The 26,275-nt window shown below is 32.8% G+C and overlaps 2 protein-coding genes across 2 annotated transcripts; both read right to left on the bottom strand.

Moving 5' to 3' along the window:
- Positions 1 to 2,397: 2,397 nt before the first annotated feature.
- LOC110787495 (probable aquaporin NIP5-1) lies at positions 2,398 to 10,011 on the bottom strand. Its single transcript, XM_021992121.2, has 4 exons — positions 9,132 to 10,011; positions 4,312 to 4,731; positions 3,023 to 3,084; positions 2,398 to 2,865 (listed from the first exon to the last, which is right to left on the bottom strand). The coding sequence occupies exons 1-4, from the start codon at positions 9,354 to 9,356 to the stop codon at positions 2,670 to 2,672; spliced, it is 903 nt and encodes a 300-aa protein (XP_021847813.1). The 5' UTR covers positions 9,357 to 10,011; the 3' UTR covers positions 2,398 to 2,669.
- Positions 10,012 to 24,511: 14,500 nt separating this feature from the next.
- Positions 24,512 to 25,205, bottom strand: LOC130470226 (STS14 protein). The gene has a single exon (XM_056839885.1). The coding sequence runs from the start codon at positions 25,138 to 25,140 to the stop codon at positions 24,616 to 24,618; it is 525 nt and encodes a 174-aa protein (XP_056695863.1). The 5' UTR covers positions 25,141 to 25,205; the 3' UTR covers positions 24,512 to 24,615.
- Positions 25,206 to 26,275: the final 1,070 nt, after the last annotated feature.

The raw sequence follows: 26,275 nt of genomic DNA, 5'->3' as shown, positions 1-26,275 counted from the left end.
TTAGCCTAACGATTGCAGTCCGGTTTGCTTAGGCCACGAGTCCATGTGTGATGTTTTCCCGTTCACGGATCCACTCTGAGAAATCCATATTCCATAGTGTATATACTCAAAATTTTCTACACTGACACCTTTTACAGATTTACTAGTCAGCTACGTAGGTCAGGATCTAAGAGGTAAGAGGGACAGTAAGAGAATCCTCCACACCCAAGAATCGCAGCTGGTGGGAATCGAACCCATGACCTTAAAGTCGTCACAAGGCGAAATTCCCACCAAAGTTATGTTCTGTTTGACTTATTTTGACTTATTTCAGATAAAATAAATTCAGATAAGTTCAGATAATATAAGTTCAGACAAAATAAGTCGAATAGAACGAAGCACAAGTATTTGCCAGAATTATTGATCACCATATATTCATACCAACCAATTAGGGCCCCCTTATACCCAACTCAGAAAGAAAAGGAACAAAACTATAGTTGACTTTACATCTTTACAGTTTGTCAACTAATTACAGTAGTGAATTACTGTTACACTTACTACTTCATCATTTGTCGTCAATCAGACAGCAAAGGAAGCACTTACTTACCACCATTTACTTTTAATTACTTTCTCGTGGGTTCATTGTACTCATCACTCGTGGGAATTAGTGTCTTCTCTTTGTGGTTGATTATGGTACTTCCCTATTTTACCCTTTTCTAGATTTGTACCTTTACTGAGGAGCGAAAACAAAAAGAGCGCAATTTAGACGGTTCGTATTTTAGATGGTGAACAAGGATGCACAATAAACTTGATGTAGCAAGAGAACATAAGTGTATATGTAAAAAAGCATTACTTTACGTTTAAAGAACACGAGTATTTTTGTTATTAATACACCAAGTATGCACAATAAGCCTGATGGTAAACAAGTATGCACAATAAGCCTGATGTAGCAAGAGAACACAAGTGTATATGTAAAAAAGCATTACTTTACGTTTAAAGAACACGAGTATTTTTGTTATTAAATAAGCCTGATGGTAAACAAGTATGCACAATAAGCCTGATGTAGCAAGAGAACACAAATGTATATGTAAAAAAGCATTACTTTACGTTTAAAGAACACGAGTATTTTTGTTATTAAATAAGCCTGATGGTAAACAAGTATGCACAATAAGCCTGATGTAGCAAGAGAACACAAATGTATATGTAAAAAATCATTACTTTACGTTTAAAGAACACGAGTATTTTTGTTATTAAAGTTTGTGTCATCCTTGGTCAAATAGAGTCTATCAAGCTTGAAAGTTTCATGGCACCACAATTCCCCCCCCCCCCCCCCCCCCCCCCTCTTTTCTTGCAGTTTGACCCTTTAACCAAATATTTTCCCGACTTGGATCAATCATATGTAAGGGTATATCACTATTGAAACTGGTCAATAGTGTACATGTAGCCGTTTTCATTTTTCGTGGGTTGTACTCATCACTCGTGGAGTCGTAGGAACTAGTCTTTCTTTCAGTGGTAGAATTTTTCAGTGTGTAAGAATAATGATCTAATTGAAATAACACCTATCCCAGGTTAGCGAACTCAACTACGCAATTAACCACTCCAGCCACTATCAAGCACATCACAATTGATGGGCCTTGACTTTGTGAGCTCCTTACAAACTCCAACAACTTACGTTGGTACTTTTTTTGTGGTAGATTATGGTATTGCCATTCTTTAACCTTTTCTAGATTGTACATTTACTGAAAAGTGAACGCTAGACAACTAATTAATTTCTAGTTAGATTCTAGCGTTAATGAACATTTCGCCCCTTGTTAGTTGCCTAACTGTTACAAAATTAAACCGAGACCGAAAGAAATCAAACCATGTACTTAGAGCTGTCAAAAATCGACCCGACCCGAAAACCGATCCGAACCCGACCCGAAAATACTGGGTCCTGAACAAGATTTTATGACCCGTAACCCGATTTTATCCGAACCCGAGCAACCCGAAAATGAATGGGTCAAAACCCGACCGAACCCGTTTTGGACCCGACCGATTGAAAATCATTGTATTTATAGTAATAAATGAGATTATGAGAAAATTTAAGCATAATAGACACGTTGTTTTTACTATTTTTGTGTGTAATATGATTTTAATTTGAATTATACGACATTTTATGGTTGAATTTGACTAAATATAAACTTTCGTAGGAAAATTTGTTAATTTGTCCCAATATTTTGTATATTTATAACCTAAATTAATGAAAATATAATGCGCGTTTTAAAATCTCTCAACCCGTTGGGTCAACCCGAACCCGAAAGTTCTGGGTCTTGAACAAGCATTTGCAAACCCGAACCCGAAAGTGACCGACCCGATTCAACCCGAACCCGAAAGTAATTCTTTACAACCCGACCCGACCGACCCGTTTGACAGGTCTACATGTACTATAATAGAAGTTCATATATATCATCATTTTCTTATAATGTCATAAATATAAAAACACCAAAGTTACAAGCCAAGCCACACTAAGTATATATAAATTCACAATCACATCAAAGAAGCACATATATAAAAGCCTCAACAAAATATGTAAAGTTTCATGGCACCATATATTAGTCTATGCCTTATTTTTTTCCTGAAAGTTTCCTTTAATAGTATTAACACATGATGAATCCCGAGTCCAAGCCCGAGCCCGAGCCCGAGCCCATTTTAGCCTAACGACGAAAGCTTCTCGTAGGGCGTGGTGGCTCAACCTCGTGTTCCTGAAGCTGCACTAGCTTGTAGATAGCCGCTCCTCCGAGAGCTCCAAGTGTCGGTGCAACCAAGTATATCCACACGGCCTTATAGTTCCCTGCCGCGACTGCTGGCCCGAGTGTCCTCACCGGGTTCATAGACGCGCCACTTGATGGACTGCATGCACCAATCAAACAAAAACAGAATTATATTTTAGTTTTAACAAAATTTCAGAAAACCATGTTTTTAGTTATTCTGTATGCAGTTTTCTGTAATCTGTATATTGTTTTTTCATACAGAAAAATTGATGTTTACACAAGATATATGGACTTACCCTGCAACAAGAATGTTGAGCATAACTGTGGCTCCAACTGCTATACCTGCTAATTCTCCAACCTGTTACAATGTAACACATAACCAATTATAAGATTTCCTTACATTAGACTTAAACTCATGCGAGTATGTGAACATTAGACTAAGTTACAGACCAACAACAACAACAACAACAACAAAGCCTTAGTCCCAAAATGATTTGGGATCGGCTAACATGAATCGTCGTAGATTATCGTCATTGTCACCAATCAAACAAAAAAGGAGCAAGAAGTAATAAGAAAAACAAGAAAGAGAAAGTGGAATTAATGAAAGTAAGAAAGGGAAAAAATGTATATATATTATAGAAGAAATATTGTAAGAAATATTGTAAGAGATAATAAAAAACTAAGTTACAGACCAGTTCCAATAAATTCAACTGTGTTTGCACAAGGGATATAGTTCAGTGCACGGACAAAATAAGTTCAGATAAGTATGTCTAAGTTCAGATAATGCTTTTTGAGGCAAAGAGATTGAAGCCTTACACAGTTACTTCGTACATTCCTATATGCAACATGAAATGAGCCATAACATCTCACCACTAGCTGTGTCTAGAGAAACAATGATGTCTTGGCCTAGTTAAGACTGAGGGTTTGTGTACTCTAGGTCACAAGTTCAATTCCCCCACCCCATTTGTAGTTTGCATTGCTCTTGTGGCTCATTTCGCAAAAAAAAAAAAAAAAAAAGTCCAGAGGCTTAAGGTATGTATTATGTAGTAGACGTGATCAAAAGGCGGGTTGGACCATGGCAAAAAGCTTCTGCCCATTATGTTGGGGTCGGGCCACACTATACTCCGGGTCAATTTTTCTACCCAAAACCCGCTATTTTGGTCCATTAAAAGAGGGTTTTGGGCCATTTTCGGGCCCATCTACAATTTTTTTTAATTGAGAGGGGTCAATTTGGGCCCGAAGAGCGGGCCTAAAAATTCTGCCAAAATTCGATGTTTTTTGGGTTGGGTCAGACAGGACCAGTAGGATGGGCTTAGACCTGATCAAATGGCGGGCCAGGTCGAGACATAAAAATCAGCTCGTATGTCGGGCCGGTCTTTTGTGCCCAACCCCCCTATTTCGGCCCCAAAATGTCAGGTTTTTTGGTCCATTTCGGATCGGGTCGGGCTCATATTGATCAGGTCTAGCTAGTATGTAGTCCTATGACAAACCAGTGTAGCTAGATTAATAAAGAGATAAATTATGCAATGTGAAAAACTTATGTATGCAAAGCAAAAATGTACCAGCAGTAGTATGAAAAACTTACCGCACGAGTATCTGTAGCAACCGCAGTAACAACAAACATAAGATTAAACGTAATCAGAAACTCCAACGCAAACGCCTGTCCAACCCCCACAGAAGGAACCGTAACACCACCCGACATGTACGGGTGGAAAACACCCTTAAGTGCCAACGATGCGAGTATAGAGGCCGCAATCTGGGCAGCTATATAAGCAGGAACTTGAACCCATGGAAAATGTCGAAGTGCTGCGAATGCAATTGTGAGAGACGGGTTTAAATGAGCTCCTGAAATGTGGCCTGTTGAAAGGATAATGATCATTACTGCTAATCCTGCACAAGCTGCGTTTCCTATTAGGGATTCTGCACCGTTGTATTTCTGGTTTACGATTGGACCTGCTGTTGCTGCGAAGATTAGGATGAATGTGCCTACGAACTCTGCTAGTAGCTGTTTTTAATTAATTTACACAAATTAGCAACAGATTCAAGCCCTTTTTACGCAAACACATAAAATATACGAGTACTACATGTATACTAGATATCAACAGTTAAGATTACAAAGTCATCACCATAATTTTAATGGACTGGACTACCAATTGCCTGTTGGTTTAGTGGTGATTGTGGCTGAACTTGGTAGGGAGAACTCGTGTTCGATCCCCCGCAATAACAATTGGGAGGGGACTGGAATCTATCCACCCAGAACTCGCCCTGAAACCGGATTAGCCCTAAGGGTGAACCGGGTGCTAACACCAAAAAAAAAAAAAAAATTAATGGACTGGTTGATTATATCACTCACAGTTTCCCGTTTTTGATATTTTTTAATTTTGTAAGTGATATGATTTAGATTGAATAATGAACGAAAAGTTAATCTTATTTATAGTAATCACGTTGATTCTGAAAAATTGACAATAGAAAACTGGAATATGTAGTTTCGTATTTTGGTTTTTAGTTTTGTAAACAACAGAAAACTGAAAAATAAAAATCAATATCTTACGCAAGGCCCGAGTTGTCTAAGACGGGCCTTATGTGATATCTTTTTGAGGGAACCCATAAGAGGGGGGCTTATGTGAGATCTTAGCACCAACAAAAAAAAATGTTGATGTAAGATATGCGGGTTAATTTATACAGAGTACTACCTCCGTTTCACAATACATGCATCATTTCTCATGTGGTCACTATTCATCAATAAAGCTTGACAATCTTTCTTTCACCATTATGTAAGAAAAAAACATAGTTAAGTGAAATCTTGTTAAATTTGTATCAATGCCATGATTTCAAATATTAACTTTTTATAACTTTTACTTATATCCATTTAGAGATATTAATGTCCAAATAAGCATGTTGGAATACGCGGAAAAAGAAATATTGCGTGTATTGTGGAACGGAGGTAGTATAATAATGCATAATCATCTAAAATCACAAAAAAAATTGACATCAAGAATAACGTTATATTCTCTTCACCTTATCCTTATTGTTTATTACCTTTTTCTTAAATGAGACTAGATAAAACAAAATTTCAGACAACACCAGACCAGATCAGACCAATAGACTAAAAGCAAAAATCACTCACAAAAAATATTAAGACGAGATCAAAAAATTCAGACCAGCTCAAACCAAACCAGACACTAGAAAAATTACCATAATAAAATCAAAAAAAATCAGACCAAACCAGAAATTAAAAAAACCATACAACACAAATCGTACAAGATTCTAGAAAAATCAAACCAGATTAAAGTGAGAAAATGAAGCCTGACTGGAGAAGCTACAATGAAACTTCATGAATCATGATGTATGTGATCAATTGATCATGCATATCTTTAGCAGTAATGGGTTGCATGTGCCACACATTGGTTTACTTCAAAATTATTTATTTTGTTTTTTATTTTATTTTCTTTTTCTCTCAATAATTTAGAGTACAAAGTACTTTAAATTAGTTTTATGAACCCTAGAAAGCCGCCATAAAGTTGCATGTACATGTAGCCACGTTACGTCACGCTACTTAAAAAGTCCTTAAATAAATTATCCCATTACCAAAAGAAAAAAAGGGAAAAATACAACAACATTACGTTAGCTTAAATGAATATTACGACTAATATGGATCCAAATTTTCTTGACCCTCAGTAAATTAAAAGTCATGTTTGGAAATTAGTAATATGAATTAACTAGCTATTGGAGTAGTTAATGAATCCATTATTAAAGTACGGCCGATTAAGGAAAGGACATTCGTCATTAAAGTATGCAGAGAGTACAATATTAGATCGAATTTGTCGTTTTACGCTTATTTCTTCAATCCTCTAATGCAAAAAGCTCATATATTGAGCTTTTTTTTTTATCTTAAAACACTCTTCCAAACCTCTCCTAACCAAAAAAAACTCCCATCTATACTATATATTAAAAGGCGTTTAAAAGAAAGTTTATGTGACACGTGGCGCTCTTCTTATGGCTGGTTTGCTCAATGTAATTTTCATATACATTTTAAAAAAAATATCAAACATGATTTGCATAAGGTTTGAACCCTTGACCTTATGTTAAACAATAAAGCCTTTACCACTAAACTATTACATGTGTTCATGTTATCATTACAAAAATATATATATATAAGTAAATGTGAATGTCATTAATGTGGTAACCGGGGGCATCGCCCGGGCCCAAAACCTAGTTAAATGTTTAAAATATGGTCAAATTTTTAATTCACCTCAAAAGCTCTGTTTTCTCCAAACCTCTCATAACCAAACACACCCACAATAGAACGATAAATGTAGAAACTCAATCAGTATGTTTGATTAATTAACGCGCCCTTTCTATTGTAAATAAATACTTCTTCCGTTTCACAAAGGATGCATTATTTCTATTTGCACGTATGTCAATACGCTTCTTTGAACATTAATATCTCTAAATGCGTATAAATAAAAATTATAAAAAGTTGATATTTGGAATCCTTGCATTAATACGAATTTAACAAGATCTCACTTGACTTTATTTTTTCTTACACAACAGTGAAAAAATGATTGTCAAAGTTGATTGATAAATAGTGCGCAAATGAAAAACGATGCATCTATTGTGAAACGGAGGAAGTACTACGTACGTCGGTATTTTTGACAATTTATATTGTAGTATTATCCTTTTATATAGGACGAACATTCTGTCATATTCCCACTATTCCGTACTATATTTAGAATTATTATTGGGGGTCTTTATCACCGTACTATATATTTATTTATCCTTTAAATTTCTCCTTATATAAATAATTCAGAGTTCATGCGATAGCTACTCCCTCCGTCCCTTTTTGATACACAACCCGAAAAAATCGGGTGACGATACTTTAGTTAAATTATTGGAACTCTTGAATCTGATGTCAAAGATGACCAAATTGTAATTAAAACAAGGACATAACACTGTTGTCACTATAACATAACAGGCACAATTCCAAAAAAAATTGTTCTTACCACTTTCTTTTCTTTACCACTAGTAATCAACATGACAACAACAAAACAAAAAATATTATCTACATCAAAATAATTAAAAGGAAAAAAGGTGATAATCCATGTGTCTCTATTTATTCTTCCTGTTTTGATTTTTTTTTTTTTACTGACAAAAAGATTTCAAACAGGAAGAACAAAAAGAGACCTCTGTACTTTTACTGATCTTCATGTTTTGACGGTGTATATTTTTAAATGCACATCATTAATTATTATTATCTTTAATTAGTAAAAATATATTTAAAAAATATGATTTTCTTAAAACACTCATTGACCCAGTGAGACCATACGTAATTATATTTATTTTATATATATCTGACATAATTTAATAGATTTTCCCAAATTTTAAATAATTGCAAGATTCTAAATCGAAAGAACATTAAGAAATGAGAGGGTATCACTTTTTACTTTCTTTTCTTACTACCCTATTGCATTTTGCATATACTCCGTACTCCTTAGCTTGTGATCGAGTTGTGACAATTGAGAAGAATATTGTACTATTAAAATGATATTAAACCGTCATGCAACTTTCTTAATCGTGATACAATCTTATCTTATTAAAATATAATAAAACTTTAAGTTTAAACAAAAAAAGTGCCTAAATTTATTAATTTTAAATTGTGAATAAAGAACAATTTTTTCTGTCTTATTCAAATTGGTGACTCATGCATCTAATTACGACTACATTATTTCAAGATAGAGTGTACTCGACAAAAGAAATAATGTAAAATTTAAAATAGTTTGTTATCAAGTCATCTTCTAGTTGTGTAACATTATTGATTTACTATCTATATAATTTTTAGCTGAATTATTTGTTTTTGTTACGACTAATGTCATTTTCTGTTCAGCTTATTTTCACTTTAATTTGAATATTTTAGAAACGAAAATACGTAAATACGAGAAAATAAAAGTTATTCAAATAGTACAATTTATGACTATAAAGAATTTTAATAAAAAGCATAATGAATAGAACGCACTCTAAGATAATTATATATATAGTACTCAAAATAGTTAGAGTAATTCTTTTAATTAGCTAGCTAGACTATTATATATATATATATATATATATATATATATATATATATATATATATATATATATATAAGAACATTGCAATTTGCTAACCTAAATGATTTTCTTGGTGTTGGACTTCTTGTTTGACAAAATTACTAAAAATTCCAACAAAATAAATTTAAGCAACTTTGACCCCAAAAACAAAAATGCAAGCAATTACTACTACGATAAATTCTTAAATTAATTAATTAATTAATTAAATAAACTACAAAAAATTTCCAAAAAATAATTAATGAAAGAGAATTGAAGCCGTTAAAATGGGGACCATATATGGGAGTTTAGTCAGTCAGTTTACCTTTCGGGTGAGGGTGACATCAGGAGCTTTGAAGTCAGTGAAGCAGGCAGGACCCGACCCGAGCCCAAACGGGCCATCCGGAAAGCAGTTGCACCTTGGCATCGATGATCTTTCGTACGATAGTGAGTCAACTCGTCGACTCGGGAACAGAGGCGCCGGTGTTCCCTCCGGTGTCGGAGGCACCGACACCGCCACTTCCGCCGGTGGCTCTGGCACTGGGTTCATAACTCTCTTTTTTTGGTTTTTTTTTTGTTTTTTTGCTTAAATAACTAAAGTTTTTTTTTTCTTTGTTGGGATAAAGGAAAATGAGAAAAATTGTTGAATTTAGACTTACATAATTTGATGGTTTTTTTTAAGTTGGTTTCTAAGGCTTTGTATGAATAATAGCCACCTCGAACAACAATGAAAATAAAAAGAAAACGGACTTAAAACAAGCTAGATAGACATAATCATAACAGTTTTTTTTGGTTTTTTTTTGTTTGAGATCGGATAGAGAAAAGGAGCTTAAATTTACATAATTTGAAGGGTTTTTATTAACGTATTTCTACGTCGTAATAATCTTGAGAGTAAGGGTGGACCAAAATCAGATTGTAAAATCAAATCGAAAATCGAAGAAATACGTATATTAGATGAATGAACACAAAAAGTAGAACGAAACGAGCATTAAAAATGAAAGACGAACAACATAAATTAAAATGTAGACCTGATCAAAAGGTGGGTCGAGCAGAATTTTATTAAAATTGTTTGGAAAAATGAGAGTGTTAAGAGAAATGAGGAAGTAAATTGTTGATGGTGGGATAATAGAGAGAAAACAAAGAAGGGGGATTGGAAGTATTAAGTAATGAGTTTGGGTTAGCAAATGATGTGACTAGGTGTTAAGGGTGAACCTCTCGTGTCTTTAAATCAATCGAAAAAGTGGAATTGCCTCCTTTTAAATTTTTTAATATTCTTTTTAATACACTTCTAATAACCCTTATTTTAATAATAAAAAAAAATTGTTTAATACAACTTCCAATCTGGAAAGTCAAATGTATCATGTATGTGATATCCCCCTTCTTTCCTCCCACCTTTCTTTGCTAGTACAAGATTATTATTGTATATTCTCCATTATTATTATCACTGGAACCACTACAAAAAGTTGTACCATTAACGATGGGAAATTCCGTCGCTAAAAGCTAATAATGGTTGATTAATGACGGGATTTCCTGTCGCGAACCCGTCATGAAAAGGGGGCCGTCGTTAGTGGAAAATTTCATCGTTAACCCGTCATAAAAGGCATTTGCGACGGTTATTCCCGTCTTTGTTTGGTTGTTAGCCCCGGCACAAAAGGCTTTTGCGGCGGAGTTTTTTACCCGTCGTAATTAGGTTGTCGTTAAAGATACAAATTCTTGTAGTGAAGAAATTGTATCATTAATAACGGAAAATCCCGTCGTTAAAGACAATAATCGTTGATTAACGACGGGTTTCTCTGTCGCGAACTCGTCATAAAAGGGGCCCGTCGTTAATGAAAAATCTCGTCGTTAACCCGTCGTAAAAGACATTTGTGACGGTTGTTCGCGTCGTAAAAAACATTTGCGACGGTTATTCCCGACGTAAAAGACATTTGCGACGGTTGTTCCCGTCTTTGTTTGGTTGTTATCTCTGTCGCAAAAGGATTTTGCGGCGGGATTTTTGACCCGTCGTTATTAGGTTGTCATTAAAGATACAAATTCTTGTAGTATATTGTTATTATGGTTAATTGCGCGATGTAAGTGGATGGTTAGATGTTAATTAGCTTAGTTGGTAAAGTTATAGGTGTAATGTTTATGGATGATTTGATAAATGAAGGTTGTCAAATAAGATTTGATTTAACTTGTTAGAATATGCCTTGAATCGGTTAAGCTCCTTATTGCAACGCCCAACACGGAAATCTAGGGTTATCTAGATTTTGGATTTTTCCGCATCTATCTAGACAGTACTATATAAACTCTTTTGGGGGTGAAATTGAATCAGGTTCTCCACCCCCTTCCTCAGATTGTTTAGCAAGCTAATACATGCATGTTAAGTTAATCTTATACAGTTTTAGTCTAATAAGACAGTTTATCTTACAAAAAAAAACACATTAACGTTCGAGTTTTTGGTGAGTAGAAGTACTAACTTTTTTTTTTTTTTTTAAGGGAAGAAGAAGTAACTCTTTTATAAAGTGATTATATTCTTTGTTCTTAATTTATTTATTTTTCATTGTGAAATAATTCACATGCATCAGTCACATGCATGTGGACAATATATATGTGGGTTTCAACAAATTCACTTAATGACATATACTCTCCCATATCTTCTGACTTTGTAATATTATAATAAATAATAATTATTATTATGGGTCTTTATAGATAAATTTAATAGGAGTACTTTTGTATAATCTTTGTTATTATATGATTATTTTAAGGGAAAAAATTGGTGTAGTGTAACACTACAAGAAATTGTACAATTAACGACGGGAAATCCCGTCGCGAAAGTCCAATAATCGTTGATTAATGACGGGATTTCCTGTCGCAAACCCGTCATAAAAATGGGCCGTCGTTAATGGAAAATCCCGTCGTTAACCCATCATAAAGACATTTGTGCCGGTTGTTCCCGTCTTTGTTTGGTTGTTAGCCCCGTTACAAAAGACTTTCGTGACGAAATTTTTAACCCGTCGTAATTAGGTTGTCGTTAAAGATACAAATTCTTACCTATTTTGTGATGTCACTAAACAGGCTGATCTTGATCAACACAAATTCTTATTTATAATGGGTGTACAATAAATATTGTACACCGGAGTAAAAGTTGACTCAAAATGCTTAAAAGTTACATTTATATATGTAAAAGTTATCTATTTTTTAATGATAAATTTTTTCATTTGAATAAAATTTATTTCTTCAAAATCACTAATAATGTATAAATTAATCATTTAACCCTTTAAAATATTTATCTATCAACTTTTTAATTTTATAATATTAAAGTTACAAAAAAATAGGTTAAAGTTACAAAAAAACTTCATAAAAGTTATCTTGGTGTACAATAAATTTATTGTACACCTTGTGCGCGCAAGACCTTTTGCTTGATCAATACTTCGTGTTTAATTTGCAAAATGTATCGACTAACATTAACAACATAATATCAACAATGGAGTATGAATATATTATGCATCAGAAAGAATTGAGTAACTTGATGAAGGTTACTTAGAATGAGTCAACAATACTTAGACTAAATTATTGTGCTACGAAACAATTTAGAGTTGAAAGATATTTGGCAATCAAACACTAAAATATCTCTTAAAGATGTAAACGTACTAAAACTAGATGAAAGGAGTACTGGAGTAGAGTAATATTTACGAAATACATATACTTCCTCCGTTTCATAATCATCGTATAATGGTTGACTTTCACTCATCTTACACATTACTTTGATTGTTTATATCTCAAATCCTGTGTAAGTACAAATTATAAAAAAAATTGTTAGAATATATATATATATATATATATCGATACGAATCTAACATGACCCTACATGACTACAGTTTTCTCACGTATGAATCACAAAAAATGACCAAAGTTGTAGTGACAATAGTGTAAAAAAGAAAATGGTGCGATATTTACGGAACGAAAGAGATATTATTATATATTGGTAAAAAAACATATATTGTCAAATCAAGCATGCGCAGTACTCCGTACTCATTAAGCATGCTTGCCTTGACAGTACTTAGGTCATGTTCTGTTAACCTTAGTTCTACTTATTTCAAAAAAAGGGAAAAAGTTCAGATAAGTTTAGAGAAAATAATTAAGTTTTACCCAAATACAAATTACATTTAAATAAATTCAGAAAAGTTCAGTTACTCCCTCCGTCTCGGAATACTCGCAACGGTTTGACTTTTTGCACTATTCACATAATTCACTTTGACCCTATTTTATTTATATATAGTATATGAAAACAAGTGTTATCATATAATATATTGTTGGCTTTATCTTGATATATATTTTCAAAATATTAATATTTTATAAGGTTTTATAATATATAATTAAAGATATTAATAGTCAAAGTTGTGCATTAACAAACGTGTCAAGTCAAGACGTTACGAGTATTACGGAATAGATGAAGTAATGTTTATATTTTAAAAGAAGAAAAATGTGAAAATCAGGTGAGTAGAAATACCCTTATCATCCAAAAGTATTTGAACTCGTTTGAACTAAATTGACAATGGTCATGGATATCGATGTTTGAGAATTGAGTTGAAATAGTTGTCCCCACTTGAGATAAAACCAAAATAAAACATGGTATTTTCTCCCTATCTTTTCAGTTTCAGGGTGGGGAGGAATAGAAAGCTCTCATGTCCAATCCAAAACCCCTAACACATATTCTATGTAGGCCATATTCTATCAAAATTATATGAGTATATGACCCTTTCGTCCATATTACATTATTTGACCCCTCATCTAAATCATAGTAGTAGCATGTGAATGTGATATAGGGAATACTTTGTCAACACTATTTGTTTTGTTATACAAAATATAGCAAAATATAACAAAATAACAAAATGTAACAAAATAACAAAATGAAATAATGGGACATGTCATCTTTATGTCTTTAGATGCATGATGATATCATTTGTAACATCCCGTCAAAAAAAAAAAAAAAACATAGATAATGATTGTTTTCCTTAAGTATATAATTAAGACGGAAGGAGTATTGGATAATTTTATTCTTCTATTCTTTTATCTATATATTAATCTATTATACGTTACTAATACAAGTTGAGAGAGTTGGTGTAGAACTCAGCTTTTGACTTGAAGGTAATAGGGTTGAGCCCGGCCATCAGTTGTGAAATGTCTGAGAGTGGCTCAGCAGTCAAGCGTAGATTCTCAATGTTAACCACTAAGTCAATACCTTATTAATTAGGTCCATTAAGCGGTCGTATGTATTAGTAGTCTTTAAGTGGCATATCCAACCCTTAATGATCTGCACGAAGGAAAATTTGACGTTTGAATTATGAAATACGTAGTAAATTAATAAAGAACATGAATTTACCATTGGCATATCCATTTTTTTTTTGAAGGTAAGATGAAAAATCCTACTGCACTGGTATTTTCAGTCAGCTTTGCAGGTCAGACTCATTGGAAGTAAGGAGGATTATAGGGGAAATCATCACCTCCAACGAGCCCCTAATGAGATTTGATCCCATAACCTCAACCCTTTACCATTAGGTCAAGTCTTGTTTGGTTTGGTATATCCAATTACTCTCCAACGTACACCGACTTACTCTCTAGCTAGGTAAACCCAAATGTACATACATATATTTTGTAGTATGCTAAATAACGATACATCTTAAAATTCGTACTCCAAACATAATAAACTTAAATCCTCCCAACCTTATTTGTAATTTGTATTACATTTGTGGCTCATTCGCACCTCAAAATTAGAAAAAAAAAAAAAAAAAAAAATTACTCCATATTTAATTTAATTTTGTAATAATTTGAAATAAAAATTACATTGATGAGAAGAGTTTGCTATGGAATAAACAACTTATGGCCCGTTTAGTAGAGTTTAAATTAAATATGGGGTTGAAATAAATAGGGGACAAATCCATTAAAACCCAAGAGAGCCAAGATGGCCAGATGGGTGTATGTAACAGTTACCCACGCCTTTTCTGGCCACCAATTCCACCACCAATTCCACCACCAGTTCCGCCAGTAGCCCCACCACAATTGTCGGTGGTTGGTTGCAATGCTCCATTGTCCGCCATGCAATCTGACCTCTCCATCTTCTCTGAGTTCTAACTACCGTTTTCTACGACATATTTAATTTAATTATCTCTGACTATATCATTCTACTTCTTGATTTGCTAAATCCACCACAACTATGCACTATGCACTATGTTTAGTGACGGAGCCAAAATTTTACATTTGGGGTAAAACGGTCAAGAATAACAAGTTTTTAGGCTCCGTTCTATTGGACTTATTTTGGCTGAATTTATATTATCTGAACTTATCTGAACTTAACTGAACTCATTTTATCTGGAAAAAAAACTTATTTTGTCTAAAATAAACTTATTTGTATGTGAAAATGTCAAAAAAAACAACTTATTTTTGTTGAACTTATATTATCTGAACTTAACTGAACTTATTTGAACGTATTTTGCCTGAAGTAAGTCAAAATAAGTCGAACAAGATAGACCCTTAGTAGTATGTTTTTGTTATTATTTGAGGTGTTAATGGAACATCCATGATCTAATTTAGCTTTGCCACTATATAGTGTAGATATATACATCCTCTCTGTTTCACAATAGGTGGATCAATTTGACTTTTCACATTATTTATTTGCTAACTTTTACCACGTTCATCATTGATATATATGTACTGACAAATTTTGTATTTTCTGATTGTTGTTTGATTAATCTCAATGTATTTATATTCAAATATCTAATTTTTTTTACTAATACATAATTAAAGAAATTGATGGTCAAAGTTAATATAATTATAGTGCATAAATTCAATATGATACATCTATAGTGAAACGAAAGAAATATAAAACTGGTAATATGTAACCTTCAAGCCAACAAAAGGTCTTGCGCGCACAAGGTGTATCATAAATTTATTGTACAACAAGATAACTTTTACCCTTTTTTTAAAAAAAAATTAACCTAGTTTTGATTAACTTTATATTAGTAAAAAAAAAAGTTGATAGATAAACATTTTAAAGGGTTAGATGATTAATTTTATAAATTATTAGTTATTTTGAAGAAATAAGTTTTACTAAAATAAAAAAAAAAATTATCATTAAAAATAGATAACTTTTACATACATAATCTTAACTTTTAAGCATTTTAAGTTAACTTTTACTGTACACCCCTTGTAAATAAGAATTTATTTAATTACAAACCAATCAACGCGTAATTTTAATTTTAGGAGTAGATTCCAATTCAAATATCCAAAATTCCTCGCAATAATTTGTTCCAACAACATTTATAATCTTTGATTTAGTTTTTAGGAGTTAGCTTACATCTAATTGCATTATTGCAATAATCCAAATTACTACAATAATGTTTCATATTTCCAATATTGTTATGCAATATACAGATATACAACGACCAATCCATTAGCCGCCCTTTCCCAATTTCTCCCTAGTGGCTATATATATTAGTCAATTAATATATACAAAAAATTGTACAAAACATAGTACTTCAACATATAAAAGAAGATAATACGAAGTTAAGACTGTTGCATAGTTGCATGGAAAAAGAAAACAAAATTATCCACAAAATAGAGTATTTCGTCGATACTTTTTGTTTGCCCTATTTATCGTTTTGGCCCGTTTCCAAAAATACAACTCCAATATTAAATATTGATCATGCACACCTGCACTCAAATAAAACCAAAATTTAACAACGTACTCAATTCGTTCCATTTTAATCTTTACGGTTGTTATCATGCACGCGGTCGATTTAACAAATAATTAATATGCATACAATTTTTTTTGTTTTTTTTATTTAAACAATACAAATTACGTTTATTAATAATATTTTCACTTTTTTTTAAAAAAATCTAACATTGAGAAAGTGAGACGGATTTAATTCTCAAATGAAAAATTTAATTCCCCAGTAAATTTAATTGATAATAAATAATCTTTTAAGACGAATTTTGACAAAATATTATGGACATTTACGTTACTCCGTACCAGATACGAAGTAAAAGAAAATTACTCCGTACTAAACATAAAAATAATACTTCTGTTCAAATAAAATACGTAAAGAATAAAAAGAGACTGAAAAAATAGTCGGTAATCATGTACAACATGGACCCTTCTGCTCAACTGGCTCCCACGTTCGGGTACTATTACTCTATTAGTTTGCTCCCGTTGACTTTTTTATTTATTTTATGTAGAAAATCCTAATTTCCCACATTCATGGTACCCAAAATTCACTATTATTTCTATTGATAATTTGGTCGGCACCATATACTACGTATGTTACATTTTAATTTTTAACTAATGAATTTCATATTTTATATTAGGGGGGAAATAGACCCTATTCCGTATGAAAATTAATTAAATAATTTATTTTTTTATACTGAGAGTGAGAAATAGTAAGTGTAAAAATTAATATGGATAGTGCAAAAAAAACAACAAAAGGTCTTGCGCGCACAAGGTGTATAATAAATTTATTGTACACCAAGATAACTTTTACTCATTTTTTTGTAACTTTAACCTAGTTTCGATTAACTTTTATATTAGTAACAAAAAAAAAGTTAATAGATAAACATTTTAAAGGATTAAATGAATAATTTTATAATTTTCAGTGATTTTGAATAAATAAGTTTTATTAAAATGGAAAAAAAAAATTCACTAAAAAATAGATAACTTTTACATATATAAACTTAACTTTTAAGTACTTTGAATTAACTTTTACTCCGATGTACAATATTTATTGTACAACCCTTGTAAATAAGAATTTGTGAAAAAACAAAGTATATTCGGTAAGTTCCAGCTTCATCGTCCTACACTCTATTCGGCAAAAATAGCGCTAGCGGATAACTTTTAACAGTTGAGTAGCAGGTAACTATCAGTATAATGGATATCGTTGAATTAGTAGCGAATACCGGTTAGTTGTCAATGTAATGGTTGATTGTGTCATTGCCCGGTAAAAGTAGGAGTTGAGATTGACAAATAAAATACTCCCTCCATCTCCTTAATACTCGACCTGTTTTGACATTTTGCACTATTCACATAATTCACTTTGACCCTATTTTATTTCTAATATATGAAAATAAATGTTAATTATAATATATTGTTGCCTTCATCTTAATATTTATTTTCAAAATATTAATATTTTTATAAGTTTTTTATAATATGTAGTTAAAGAAATTGGTGGTCCAAGTTGTGCATTGGCAAGTGTGTCCGGTCAAAACAAGTCGAGTATTAAGGAGATGGAGGGAGTAAAAGTTATATACATTTGTTAAAACTTTATTATAAATAAATAAAACGTTACCCGCTACCTTTAAACACTAATATATTAAACGTTTGAGAAAAGTTTCAACGCTACCATAATAGAGTCGTCACTAGGTCAAATCGTTATATGCTATCTCAAACGCTACCAGTCAAACACATCCTTAACAAATTAACAAATTAAGGAAACCCTCTACTGAAGAAGTCTTGATCAAATAAAATATCAAACTCATGACATTAAGGTTATAAGAAACGACAACTAAAAGTGTATTCGATCGAATTTTATTATTCCACTACTTTTGCATAAAGGGATTGCTTTTATAGGAAAAGGAGTTGTAAAAACAAATTTCAGAAATAATACCAAGGAATAGAAAATTCCTAAAGTGATCGATTAAAAAGTAGAGGTGTAGATTTAGTGAGGATAAATTCCATATAAATATTAATCATTTTGCATCAAAGTAATTAATATTGCTTTTACTCTTTTAATAGGGTCCTCATCTTATTTGATTACTACTCCACAAAGGTTGCATTACTAGATCTTGGACTTATGGTCCCTTCTTTCTTATAGGGGAAAGTGGAGTACTGTTTTTATTATTCTAACACAATTATATTCTTTGATCTACCAAATAAAAATCATGATTGTATTGTAACCATGCATAAGTTGACTTGTGAATTAGACAAAGTTGTTTCGTCCCAATTACACCTAGCTGGGTCGGGTAGGGTTGTGGGCCAGGACGGGCCATACTAATTCTTGTGAAGTCCACGTGTCTTGTGCCAGTACGGACCCAGACTACGCCAAATCTACTTGTTTCGTGTCGAGATGTATTGTACCCGAACTTTTTAAAAAGACGGTATAGTTTCGACCCCACGTCCACGTGTCCCATGCCTGGTCGGGCCATCGAATTTCACTCAATTTAACGTGTTTTGTCTTGATTTTTCCAAAATTGCGGTCCGAGACCAGGCCACGATCCATGACATCGTGCTTGTGTCCGACCGTGATTTTTCCGTTCATGTGTCGGGCAGACACGGACCACACCAAACCCACTTGTTTCGTGTCGGGTTGGGGCGTGTCCAAATTTTCAAAAGGCGACCCTTTCACGGCCCAAGCCCGACTCACATCCCCATACCGGGTTGGGCCAAGTTTTTCACCATAGACTAGTTTCCCTCAATTTAACGTGTTTTTTGTCATGCTTTTCCAAAAAAACGCGGTAGGAGCCCGACCCTCGACTTCGTTCTCGTGTCATGTCATCTTTTTTACGTACATGCCTGAGTTGCGCAATCCCACACCACGCCAAGCCCCCTTGTTTCGTGTCGGGTTGTACCTTGTTTAAAATTTTAAAAGACATTCCCCAAATCCAGCCCACATGTCCTATATGGGTTCAGGTTTGCGTCTACGACTAATTGCACTCAATTTTAAGGGTTTGTCGTGCTATTCCAAAAAAATGTGGTTGGAGCCCAGCTCACGACCCAATACCACTTACCCTGATATAGACGGGTTTCAATTTCAGTCCAAGACGTTAAACAATAATTAAATAGGATGGTTGATATCGATCCCCTTATAAAAAAATACTTATTTTTGTCGGAGGAGGGAAGTACACTAATTAATCAATTAAGGTGATAATTAACACAATAATTAGGGATCAAGGAAAGTATAAATAGTTAGTGACTTGGTGGATCTTTATTCTCTGTGGTAATCACTTGCCGTTTGAATCATTTTAAAGTAGGAAAAGCAATTAGCACATTATTAGCACGAAGCAGGAGAAAACAACAACGTACTCAAAGGTGATTCAATTCCTGTTTCTATTCTAATTGTCAGAAAATTAGCAATAATGCGTCATTATTAATTAGCATAAAGCAAAAGCTTTGAGTTTCAACTAAGTTTTGGCCATATGACAATATGCAAAACCACACTAAACCTCCACGCCTCCACTAACTAGCTATAGTACTGCACTATTGTGGTCCTGTTCGGTAAAATTAGCGGCAGAGTAATTTTTAGTGGGTTAATTAAGTAGCGGGTAGCTGCTAAAGTTAGGTGAACAAAGAAATCAGGGTACCCTTAATCTAAATCGAAACATGTAACTACTCTGTAAGGAACATGTGGTTCCGGAACTGGAATATGTTGTTCAGGTTTTCGTCATGGGTAACAAAATTGAGAATCTTGTGCAGTGGGTTTTGGTTCTTGTTCTCAATTTTATTGAACGGTACCCAACACTCTGTTAACGCCGATTCCAAAGTAGCGCGGAATCTTGAACAGGAACCAAATAAAAATGGTACATTAGCCCGAAGCATAAAACAATTCAAGGTCGTTTTTTGGAAAATCTAAACGCGTAACAAAAATTATAGCCCAAATTACAAAAACAATCAAAGCCCAAATGTAACAGGTGCTCTGAACCGGTATCTATTATGTTTCGGTTTCGGTTCTCATTTTCAAGAAACATTAGGTAACATGTTCTTGTTCCTGAAAATTTAACGGATACATGTTGCGCTCACACCTAGTTAGAATAGCGGATAACAGGTTTATGACTGTTCAATAAAAATAGTTGTTGGGGTTGTAAAATACAATAACAGTCAAATTTATATACTTAAAAACGGAAAATATGAAAAATGGAATATCTTTATGGAACGGGATAGCTGCATGTTTATATGAAATAGTTCATCCTAACATTTATAAAGCCATGAACTTTCATTACTATTCACCCAATAGTACAATTACCTACATACTCCCAATTTCCTTCGTTGATTTATTTTGTCTTATTCTTATCAATAGTGTAATGTCTATTTTCACCCTTCCTTTTATCTTTGCTTTTCTCTAAAATGCTCCCCCTTCCATTTTCGACCTAAGCACGCTGCTAATGTTCCATGTAGAATGCTATAATAACAATTTTGGAGAGCTTAATGTTGCATGTGGAATGTTAAAATATCGATGACACCTCTTGTAAACGTATTTATAATAGCATATCATCAATTACGAGCAAAACGAGCTTTAAGTTTGTTTTCCTAGCGTTCGCCATAAATTTATCAATGTCTTTACGAAACAATTCTACAAAATATTTTTTTTATACCTTACAACTAGTGGGAATAAAAGCATGTTAGTGTGTGTTTGTAGTTGAACAATAGACATGAACCCTTAATAATAAAAATGAATGGAACGTTCCATAATTCTTTGCTTCTCATTTATCACCCTCTACTTTACCTCGATTAGTCCGACTATCCAAGATGTCTTTATTCCAAATTAAGACCATACATTATAAGGTTATTTGGAATATTTTAATATCAAATTATGTTTTGGAATATTTTAATATCAAATTATGTTTTGGAATATTTTAATATCAAATTATGTTTTGGAATTTAATATCAAATTATGCTTAGCTATATTATAAGGCATTCAATTCCTTGGCTAGTTTATTGGAGTTAGCTTGTCATGTCCAACTTGCACATGTGCTCAATATCTCATCCTTCAATTCAATTCAATTAATAAATATGTTAATTAAGTGATTACGAATATGTAGCATCTTTGTCTGTTACTCCATATAAATCAATTAATTGTCTTCAAATGGAATATATAATATTGGATAATAATGCATATATGATCACCAAAAGCTGATTGTTGGTTGTATACAACTGATCACAAATTGTTTTACATGACATTATTAAGGGTCCTTTTGTTTCTAACTTACTAATTTAGACTTATTTACATAAGTTTAGATAGGTTAAGTTCATAAAGTTTAGCAAAATTTACCTTTTTCAGACAACTTAATATGCGTATAAGTCACTTTCAGTAAAAATAAGTTTAGATAACTTCATATAAGTTCAGAAAACTAAATTTCAATCAAATTCACTTAAGTCAAACAGAGCCTAAGTTTGGGTAGGAGGGTTTGACCGTGTTCAACCTAAGCTGAATTTCATCCTTAAATCAATCGGTTAAAAGGTTCATTTACGTTATATTATATCATTATATGTTAGGTCATGTTCTGTTCACCTTATTTCCACTTATTTCAGGAAAAATAAGTTCAGATAAGTTCAGTTAAGTTCAGGTAAGATAAGTTCAGGAAAAAAAAGGTTGGCCAAGTACAACTTATAACTAAAATAAGTTTTAATAAGTTCAGTTAAGTTCAAATAAGTTCAGATAAGATAAGTTCAGAAAAAATAAGTGAAAATCAGGTGAATTGAACACACCCTTAATCGCCTTTCAAAATATTTATCAACGGGGTACAATTGAAACCAACTTGCCGAAATACAATATCGATCGGTTTCACTCTTAACATAAGATACATTGGCGGATCCAGTATAGAGTAAGTGGGGTCACATATGGAAGGTGGGGGATTCGAACCTAAACCGTATCTTTCACAGGGCCAATACATTATCGGTATATTGTACCACTTTCATGGCACAACCAAAATCAACGAACAAAACCAAAAATAAGGGAAGAGGGAGTTTCTACTTCGTACAAGTATTAGATATGCTAGTAAGGCCCAAATACAAGGGGATCTCTGAAATTGACCCAAATTTAAGATACGTAAGCCCATGATCTAAACGTTGAGCAAAGCCCAACGGGCAGTCCATTTATTTATCTTGGGTTGTTAGTGTTTTGAGACTCTTATTATAAAGGTGAGGGTATTTAAAAGCTGGTCCAAACTAAGTTGTCGTTTGGTTGATCGTGGCAAGTAGATTTTTTTAGGAAGAAGTTTTTCCCATATATAAGCATTTTCTAGGAAATAAGTGATACTTACGTAGGAAAACCTAGGTAAGCAACTTCTTCCATTTTATATGAATTGGAACTGCCTAGGAAATGTGATTTATTATGTTTTTGTCAACCAAACAATCCTACAGATCTTCCAATTCCTAGGAAGTTATACTTCCCATGATATTTCATGTCAACCAAACATCACCTAAGGAAATAAATTAACCAGGCCACACTAGACTAGACCTAGCTATAGACAATCATATAACTACTTTAATGAGTCGGCCTCCTTATTAGTTATCACTATGTAAGTAAACCTGATTATTTGGCGGGTTAGGTCATGAAAGATAAGTAGATAACCTTCAAAAGAGGTTTTTATTGGGTGGGTCAATGGGATCACGACTTCACGAGTTAATAACGGATTGATAATAGGCGGGCTAATTAATGAACGAGAAATTGGAGAGTCATATGTGAGCAAAAGTGAATACAGAGTACAAAACTAGTTTAATATCAATAATTATTGAATTGTCACTTCGATCTTATATTGACCATATCCGATAAAGACCGTATTAATGAAATAAGAGATTTGTTCAATAGAAGACCTTTTTACTTGACCCTAATACTATCCCATTGGGTTGCCCTATCAATTAACCAGGCCGGTCCACTAATAAGGCCCAAAATAACTAGTCCTTTAAGAACTTATGTGGCCCTAATTAATTCTAGACATGAGTACACATTAAAGCCCAATTACTTTGGGAAAAAAATTAAGTGATAAAACAAAATTTCAAGACATGCCATAGGACAGTTTATAGAGAGGAATACAAACCTCTTCTAAAAATACAAAAGGAATTCACCATAATTGAGATTCAACATCAACATACACTAACTGAATTTGACTTAGATTAACTATATATATTATATCATCATACTAGATAATTTACAAGCCGGACAAATTAATGAAATAGAGTGCCTCCAATCCTCCATGCTATATGGAAGTATGAGACTACACTTGGATTTGAAAACTGACACTTCCTTGTAATCCTTCTATTCATCTGATTTTCATATATTTTCATGAATATATATTATCTAAGATTTTAAATTTATCCGAAGTTGTTTTAGTTATACGAAGTACATAGTATCGAATAGGCGTATTTTTTAATCAAATAGTTAAGTATTGGGATCAAAGAGTTATGTTCTACTCCCTCCGAATCTAAATGTTTTTCCCATTAGAATCTTGACACTATTTACAATGGAAGAGAATCTTATGAATTACGTTCAATATATAAGAAAAAAATAGTCATGTGTGGTTTTGTTTGATTCGTCTCAACGAGTACTTTAACAATATGAAAATTTTATAATATTTAATAACATGTAACTAGAGATATTTACTACGGAGTATGTAAAATGTGCAATGGCATGTGTGCCAAAGAAAAATGGGAAAAACATTTAGATTCGGATGGAGTATTAATTATATATTAATTAATTTATCAAATAGTTATACATTTTAATTAAATGTTATAATTTCTATTCTAATAGTTACATTTTGTGATCATACATTAATGTTTTAAATTGCTGATACCAACGTTTGTAAACATAAGACAATCTCATAAGATATTACTCGGTACAATAATTATTTTCCTTACCTACGCTATAATTCTATAAAAATACCTTAGCATAGTTGAAAATACAAAACTTTTACCACAATAATATTTTACACCCCATTTGCTTAATTTTACACTCCAACTCAAAATAACATACCTTTTTATTAAAGTTCTTCATCATTTTACAAAAACATTAGTACAATATTGCCACAAACATGAAATTATGTTGTTACACATATAATACTTCCTAGTAAGGGCTTTCACCAACAATATTTCCAGGTGGATTATAAAAACAAACAATCAAACTCGTCCCATTTTTAACACAACTAGTTTGAGAACACCCCAATTCCACCGACTTCTTCCACACTATCTGCGTGTACACCCCACACTGTCGGTTCGTCTCACACGAGTTATTCTCGTGGTGGTAGTATTTCTTCTCCGCCACCCAAGCATCCACCACCGTTTTCGGGCCCACCGGTGACCCGCCTTGGGCCCATAGTTGATTGGCCCCATACTTGATCTTGTTACTGCTCAGATCCGCGAACTGGCAGTTGTTCTTCACTCTTTGGTACATCACTAAACGGGCCGACGCGTTTGCTAGAATCGGGCTCCATTTTAAAGGCCCGACTCCTACTTGGGCTCTGGCTTGGTTGTGCGCATCTAAGAATTCTTGGGCTTGGACAGTCAGTTGTGGTGGTGGTGACGGCGGTGCTTGGGCGGTGGCTGATGAGAAGAATAGGAGAGAGAGTAAAGCAGTTATGAGAATGGTCATTGTGTTTTTAATTTTTTTGTGGGATGAAACTAATGCAAAAGGAAAAGGCGGTCAATATTGCTACATTAATACTCCCTCCATCCTATATTATTTTTTCCACCACTAAATAATTTATCCGTTTTTTTTAACTCTCAATTTGAAATTTTTATACTATTTACTCCCTCCGACTCTTTTTGTTTTTTACATTTGGTATTTTGCACGCGTTTTAACGATAAATAAATGTGCATTGAGATTCTTCTAAATTTTCTATGTAAACGAGAAAAATTACGTTTATTTATAATGTTTTCACTCTTATCAAAATTCTGATATTGGAAAAATGAGAAAAAATTAATGTCCCTATGGAAATGTGTGATGGATTAAATGACCCAATTGATTTAATTGGTTAATATAATAATTTGACACAAATTTTGATAGAATATTGAATCATTTATGTGATAATATAAAAGGAAATGTAAAGAACATTTTGGGACACCCAAAAAGGAAAATGTAAAGAACAAAAAGAGACGGAGGGAGTATATTTTAATTCGACTATTATTAATAATTTATATTTATGATAAAATATAGTCAAGTAGAATCTTATTAAATTCATCTCAATATATATATATATATATATATATATATATATATATATATATATATATATATATATATATCTTTTTATAATTTTTGTTTAAAGAGAATTAAATATGTTAATGATCAAAGTTGTGTATTGACCTGCATGAAAATAACCAACATTGCGAATTAAACCAAACGGATAAAGTATGTTTTATTAAAATTGTGTTGTGTGGAAATATAAAAGATAAAAGTGGATAGTAAAACCAACATATTTACGTGAGAGTAAATATTTTGCGTGGTAAAACCAAACGTATTTTACGTTAGAGTAAAGTTATACTCCATCTGTTCCACAATTATGTTCCAATTGAGGTTTTTGATACTAATCACAACAGAAGAGAATCTTCTATATTATGTACAATATACAAGAAAAAACATATTCATATTCATGTCGGATCTTGTTTGATTCGTCTCCATGAACACTTTAAGAATATCAAAAAATTATAATTTTTAATATTATGTAACTATAGATAAACACGATACAAAACGTGCGTTGACAAACGTGAAAAAAGAAAATGGAACA

Source organism: Spinacia oleracea, chromosome 3 (assembly GCF_020520425.1).
Source record: "Spinacia oleracea cultivar Varoflay chromosome 3, BTI_SOV_V1, whole genome shotgun sequence".
In the NCBI taxonomy this organism is placed as follows: Eukaryota; Viridiplantae; Streptophyta; class Magnoliopsida; order Caryophyllales; family Amaranthaceae; genus Spinacia; species Spinacia oleracea.
Note: the sequence above shows the minus strand (reverse complement) of the source record. Positions and strands in the feature narration are given on the sequence as shown.